Below are 7,143 nucleotides of genomic sequence, written 5' to 3' on the forward strand. Positions count from 1 at the left end.
ACTCCACTATATCTTTACATAGATAATAATGTTTTAAATCTCATATAGATATATAACCTTTAAAGTTAAACTTTTTTGCCACAGCCCTCTGTGTTGACACCCCAGGACATAACACCCTGATGATGATGATGTGTGTGTCAGTTTGACAGTGACTATGCAGACTTCCAGCTCCAGGTTCAGGCTTTGTTCCAGTCTCTCCAGTCTCTGCTGGACTTTTGGTTCCAAAAGTCTCTCACAGTGAGTTTAACACAATCTAAATCTAGCTAAAACCAGCTCAGAATCATGTTGTGTTGCCTTCAAACTGATGGTGTTTGTGTTTCAGACGGAGCGGATGCTGGAGTTGCTGGCGGTGTTTGAGTCTGGTCCGACTGCCCGTCTGGACCTGAAGCAGCACTACCTGCTGCTTCTGCAGCGCTACAGCAGAGAGCTGGAGCTGCTGAGGAAGACCTACCAGAGACAGAGAGATAGACCGCCCATTGGACGCAACCTGCCTCCGGTACCAACACCTGTCTGTCTGCCTGTCTGTCTGACTGACACTAATGATAGGGGGCCTTGGTAGCTATAATGAACATACTATTATCAATGAAAACGGGCGTGAGAGCACAGAGATCCGCTACACAAACAAAAAAAAGATTTTCAATTAATATTTTTGATGTGAGGCCTTTTTACACTGAAATGGGTCATAAAGTGTCTGAAACAGCAGACTGAACGACAGGGAAATAATAGTTTGCTTTTAACTTTATTCCTCACAGCTTACTGTAGTCTGTAGATGTTAACTTACCCATATCACACAAACGCAGTGAAAAACTTCACATCGCCGTTCTGGTACTAAAACTAAAGACACAATCCCAAAGCAAACTTTCAGTTGTTTCTTTCCACTCACACACGCTGGCCACATCCAATTTATAATATGAATTAATTCAAAGTATATCTTTAGTGATGTGAAACGCAACCACATCTGTAATTTATTATCACTGGAGCCCCTTATTCTTATATGGGAAAAGGATTCCACACGTTCTTCATAGATGAGTGAATTGAGTGGATTTGGGCTTGTTAACATTTGTAGTTTAAATCTCGATTTTAGGATTCAGACGTTTTTTGCATCTTTTTTAAAATTTGAATTTGATTAAATCAATTTACCGCCCAGCTCTAGGTCAGTTATTATTAGACCGCTCTCTGTCCCTGTCTTCTCCTCAGGTGGCAGGTAGGATCCTCTGGTGTCGTCAGCTCTTCAGGAAGATTGAAGCTCCCATGCTGATCCTGAAGAAGAAGCTGGACTTCCTCAAGGTACAACCTCTGATTTTACCTCATCAGTCGTATCAGTATTACTGATCAATATGACCTCAGGGAGTCTTCCCGTCTGTCTCTCTGCCAGGGGCCAGAGATGACCAAAGTGATCCGGAGCTACAACAAGATGGCCGTGGTGTTGCTGCAGTACGAGGTGCTGCACATACAAGGCTGGAGTCAGGCAGCAGAGAGCGCACCGCACTGCCTGAACGCCGCCCTGCTGGTGCGACAGGAGAACAGCAAGGTGCATCAATGGATGAGCTTTCAAATATCTTTGGTTAAAGTAACAGTTTTAATGATTAATTATTGCCTTTTTCAAGTTCTAATCAAATCAGTATATTAGCAACAATGAGCAGGAACTGCTGATGTAGGAGTTCAGTGTGAAACTGAAAACGGTCGACTTGAAGTATACAACTGGTCTCAGTTCTCAGGCTTCATTTATAACATAGATTTATACCACAGGCTGTGTAATTAAAAACATCCGTAGTTTCCGTGATGTCCTGTGAAGAGCCTCAGTGTTATCACCTGTCACTCAAAGCGACCACGCCCTAAATTATGCAGAACTTTAAGTCTTCATATAATTTAAAGGGGTAAGAAGTACAGTTGTCATGAACAGGGGAATTTGCTCAAGCGACTAAAGGGCTGTAAACGTGTTTATTTCTGCTGTAAAGTTGGACATTTTAATATGGGTCCTTATGGAGACTGACTCACTGTTACTTCAGTATTTGCTTCATTTGCAGCTATGGAGGTTGCCTCTAAAATTAATGTTGGTTTTTATTTTTGGATCAAGTCTACATCCAACACATCATCCTTGTTGTTTGTTTAGATATTATATCAGGACAGGAGCACAATGTGTGAGGCAGTGTTTATTTCCACAGGAGATTTTTGTGAACCTGGACCCTGTGGTGATGGAGGTGCTGCAGGAAGCCCGGTGGATGACCAAACTTGGGGTGACCGTGCCAAAGGTCATCCTAAAAATGAGCTGCAGAGAAGAACAGGTCAAAGCTCTGTACAAGCGGTGAGGACAACTGCTATCTCTTTACTGTGCGAAGCTAAAGTGTTTGACGCGCTCAGAGAGGTGGAATATGAAGCCATGAAAAAATAGAAAAAGACACTTACATATGATACGTTTTATTTTCCACTTTTGCTTGACTTGATAAGTTGAATTTACGCAACTTGATGTTACTGAACTGATCTTGATCACATTTTACATGAACTGTCATTTTGCCTTGACATGACTGCACCGAGTGTGAACCTATCATGTCGTCAACCATTGTTTTTTTGGAGAAACATTTTAAAGCCTCCAGTTTGGCGTTACGGTCGTCACCATGTTGGGTTTTTGCAGCCAGTGGAGGTGAAGTACTGCGAGTTGAGCTGCTCTCATTGGCTGCGCAGTTTCAACTCATCCGTAGCAGGAAACAATGGCAGCTCGCCCGGTCACATGTGATCTGGTATTCAGATAAAACAGTAAAATGTGTTTGTGAAACAGGATTTGATGGAGAGAAATAGTCAACAACAGAATCTGGATCCATACTTGATCAAGCACTGTCTGACAGTTTGATCTGAATTTGGTGCGTTGAGCTGACTGACTCACTGAGAATGAGCCTGTCAATCAACAAAGTAGCCCACCCTAAAGCATTACCCTGCCTTTATGGTCTGTTGGACTCTAAATGGGACCATCAGTTACTAAATAAACATCATGCTGTAGGAAAAAGACTGAAAAATAGGGACTGAGACCAGAAACTCATCCAGGAAACTGTTCAATCAACTGAGAAGTTGTCTCATTCTCCATAAGAATGATATCAGTGGTATTGCAGGCAATGGAGCTGCCCCCTGCTGGCCATGAGAGAGAATGTAGGTTTAAGACACTACTGCGTTGGCTTCACTTCACAGACCCAGAAGCTCTGTCCATAATACCACTGTAAAATATAAAATATAAACCTTGTATTATTAACTCTGCTTGGTCCAGGCTCCTGGATTACTCAAGGACTACAGCTCGGTGGTTGCCAGGACCCCCCTTCTCTTCCCCATGATGCAGCCTCATTTGCCGGGGTGGAGGTGGCCTCTCTCCCTGGACTCACCACACTGCTCCTGGACTGCTCTCAACACTGACTCATGTAAGCAGGAATAGCAGGGAATAGAGAACATGAAATGTGATCAACAATAGTGAAGCATCCAGTAATATCCAGTTCCACTCTTTGTCCTGCGCAAGTTTTATAGAGAGCGTGTATCTGGCTCTGAAGATGGATTTCAAGTAGCCAAACGTTGCCACGGACCTGTTGGAGTGTCGCATCGGTCGTCTCTTCAAGGCCATGTCGTCCTGCCAGTCTGCTGGACCTGGCCTGAAGACTCGCCTGTCTCACCTTCAGGACCTCCTGCTGCAGACAGACAGCTCAGTTCAAGCTGCTGCTTGTCACTCTGAAATGGTAATACTGTTGATAAATTCAAACTTTGAACAACCTAAATGGATTTGATGTCCAAGGTCTAGTGTGTAACACTGAGGAGGAATATTAGCAGAAATAATAATAATATTCAATTGTTATGAGCTACCCTTTACCTTAGAATGGAGATGTTTTTTTATCTACAGAGGGGAGCAAGTCCTCTTCTACAAGAGTCTGCCATGTTGGACCGCCATGTTTTTACAGTAAAGCTTGAATGGACAAACACTAACTCTGTTATAGGAAGCGCCACTTAATTCCTACACACTGGACCATAATAAATGACCAAATTGTTTTTTATTTTTATCACTCTTTCAAGCCATGAAAAATGCATGCAGGAGTTTTTCACATTTCTCTGCTTTTACATAATATGTTATATATACATATATATTAGACTCGTTGAGACAACAAGAATATTTGGGCGAGACAATGCCAGGTTTGAGAAGTTTGGACAAGCTGGCCGTGGGTGGCAGTGGTGCAAACTATTCCATCAGAAAAACCCATGTAATAATCGTATATATCAGTCCCTTGTGGGTAAGGCACTATGTTGCCGGGTTCAATCAGAATCAGAATCAGAATCCAGAATCAGAATCAGAAATACTTAATATCCAAGGGGGAAATTATTTTTTTTTATTATTTAACAGGGTTTAAGTTCATCTGCCACCTCTGACTGTGTGTGTGTGTGTGTGTGTGTGTACAGGCAGAGTCAGCAGGTTGAGAAATACGTGTTTGAGCTGATTGAGGAGCTGAAGAGGAAGATGAAGACAACAGAGACCGTTAATCTGGAGGTAACACACACACACACACACAGAAGACACAAAAGGTTAGTTTTTCATTTATTAATTTTCCTCTTTTCTCTCTTCCTCCTCAGGGATCTTTCCAGTGTCTCCATCCAGACTCCAAACAGAAGATTCGCTGTCAGTCTTGTCTTCCTTGTCGTTTCTACAACCTGATTGGTCAGCTCTGTCATCGCAACACTGAGGCTCTGGTCAAAGGTCAGCCATCTCCTTTTTCTAAATACAATCTTTGTTTTGCATTAATTGAAAATTTCCTCAGAGAAATTTGTTTAATACCATATTTAAGCCAAATAATTACAATCTGCGACACCTTCTGTTGGTGCAGTCATCCCTAAGTTTGCAGCTGTATTTAAGCTTCACCTGCCACCAATAAGTATTCACAGATCACGTTCACTTATGCTATGTTAACACCATTAAAATTCTTCGAATGAGTGAAAAAGGTTTTGTGAAAAAAAAGTTTAGCATCTCTGAGTGTTCATTTTGATAGTAAACTAAAATTAAAGCTTCTATTTGTAACTTTCATTAAACCGTTGTTAGTTGTGACACCAGTGGCTGTTAAGTGAACAGTCAGCGTCGGCCAACAGTGACAAACACTGAACGCTGTAAAATAACTGACAATCATATTTAGAATAACGTTACTATCTGTAATGTTCCTATATTTTATTTGGACCATTAGCTCCATGCTACTAACTAGCTCGCCGTTTACAAATCAGCCATCAGCCAACACCACGAAGCAACCGACACCAGACCCACACCGTACAGCCAAGACACAGCCAGCTGGACAACCCCAGCTTAGCTTAGCTATAGTTAGCTAGCTGGATGCCCGTGCCTCACATTGCTCTTGGGTAGTAGAGAGCTATCGTTAGCTTTGTACCGCTACATCATTTATTATTGGCTAAAATCAACACTGTTTGTCAGTTTGTGGATGTTAGCAGACTCCAGTTATCAGCTAACACTGTTGACATTGCTACGTTACAACTTGTTCACACATTGGCATTGAAAAGTTATTAATAAAAATAAAACGTAAAAAGCTTCAGAATCGTACACATGGAACCATTAACTGAAAAAAGAACCTCTGAAAATTCAGAACCAGTTGCTCGCTGCGGTGCTCCTTTATCGGACAGTACTGTACTGCCATCACCTCTCAGCTCTATTCATCCTACACTGATCTGTCCTTCCACTCTCAGCCACCAAATCCTCTCTGGACGCCCTGAGAAAGAGACTCCATGTCTCCAAATACCAGCTGCCACCCTCCTCCTCCTCCTCCTCCTCCTCTTCCTCCTCCTCCTGCAGCAGCCCACCAGCTCCTCCTCCTCTCCTGAGAGCCTCCATCCAGCTGGCCATCCCCAACATCGTCCTCAGACCCAGTCTGGACGACATTCAGGTACTTCTGTTCTGTATCGCTGCAGTGCACTCTACAGCGCTCTGAATAAATGCTGCACACTGGTTTCGTAAGATGAAGAGGCTGATGGTGTATCAAACAGTTCTGTCAGTTTCACTTTGATTTGTTATGATCTGTGTCAGAGTGGTGATGGTTGTTAGTTGTCTTGGTCATACCAAATGATTGTAAGCAGTTTAAACTGGACCACCAGCAGTATTAATAATTCATGCATGTCAACAACACATCATTAAATGTTTAGGAGTTGTGTTCTGAATATGTTGTATAAGGTGGATTTTTCAGAAACCCTGTGGGGTCTTCAGCTGTGTAGCCACGCCCACTGACAGGTGCACACAATCAGGCACACAGGCATGAAGTCAACACTGACAAACATTTGCAGATTGAGTCTGACTGAAGAGTTCAGTGACGTAGACTTCCCCTGATCAGCTGTAAGTGCAGCAGCAGCGCAGTAACAGTTCGTCTGAGGCTTCAGGACCTAAAACACTGGCTGTCCGTTGACTCTGGAGGTCTGATGGATGAGTTTGAGTTTGGTGGATGCCAGGAGAGCGCAACCTGCCTGAGCAGAAATAATGGTGTGGCACTGGTCCCAGTAGAGGGAGATCTTAACACTCCAGCATTAGAAGGTATTTTAGACAACAGCTTTCTTTGTGGCCGTAGTTTGGTTGAAGTACCGGTGCTGCTTTGTGTTTTGCTGTGGTTTATTTTACTGTATGTGCTCAGAGGTGTTTTTTGTTGTGTTACCTCACATTCACTGGTTAACTGTGTATAATACAAAATTATTAATACTTGACATTTACCACCACTTTGAAGGAGTGTAGTTAAAGTGTGTGTGTGTGTGTGTGTGTGTTTCAGAGCACAGTGAACAAGCTGGTCAGTGTCGTGTTGTCTGCAACTAAAGACGTCCCTCTGTGGACTTACTCTCATCTGCAGTACAAACAGCAGCAGGTATGCTTGTCGATCATCTCGTCTTCGTCTTGTTTTGGAAGTTACCAGACAGCCAATCACATTCCAGCATTATCCTCTCCGGCAGGTGGAGCAGGCGGCGGTTCGGGATGCGGGAGACGACATCCCGGTGAAGCCACCGGTGCTGAGGCCTTTGGACAGACAGCTGGCCGAACACAAAGACATCACCAAGTCAGTCAGGAGCTTTGTGCCGCCACATCATTAATTGTTGGCTAAAATTAACAGTTTGTCAGAATACATAAGTCAGTATCATGGATCA

The 7,143-nt window shown here is 43.1% G+C and overlaps 1 protein-coding gene across 1 annotated transcript in view; it reads left to right on the forward strand.

Annotated features, from left to right (window-relative positions):
• Positions 1–7,143, forward strand: part of LOC118324808 (dynein heavy chain 5, axonemal-like) — a gene marked incomplete in the record, with an annotated part of 45,419 nt that overhangs the window by 6,765 nt on the left and 31,511 nt on the right. The window contains 10 exon segments of the mRNA XM_035657282.1: positions 142–237; positions 323–496; positions 1,198–1,287; positions 1,376–1,531; positions 2,166–2,305; positions 4,426–4,513; positions 4,597–4,720; positions 5,710–5,906; positions 6,774–6,866; positions 6,952–7,130. Of these exon segments, the coding sequence (XP_035513175.1) occupies positions 142–237; positions 323–496; positions 1,198–1,287; positions 1,376–1,531; positions 2,166–2,305; positions 4,426–4,513; positions 4,597–4,720; positions 5,710–5,906; positions 6,774–6,866; positions 6,952–7,130 (1,337 nt within the window).

This window comes from Morone saxatilis, unplaced genomic scaffold (assembly GCF_004916995.1).
Source record: "Morone saxatilis isolate NCDOM2014 unplaced genomic scaffold, NCSU_SB_2.0 Contig0, whole genome shotgun sequence".
NCBI lineage: Eukaryota > Metazoa > Chordata > Actinopteri > Moronidae > Morone > Morone saxatilis.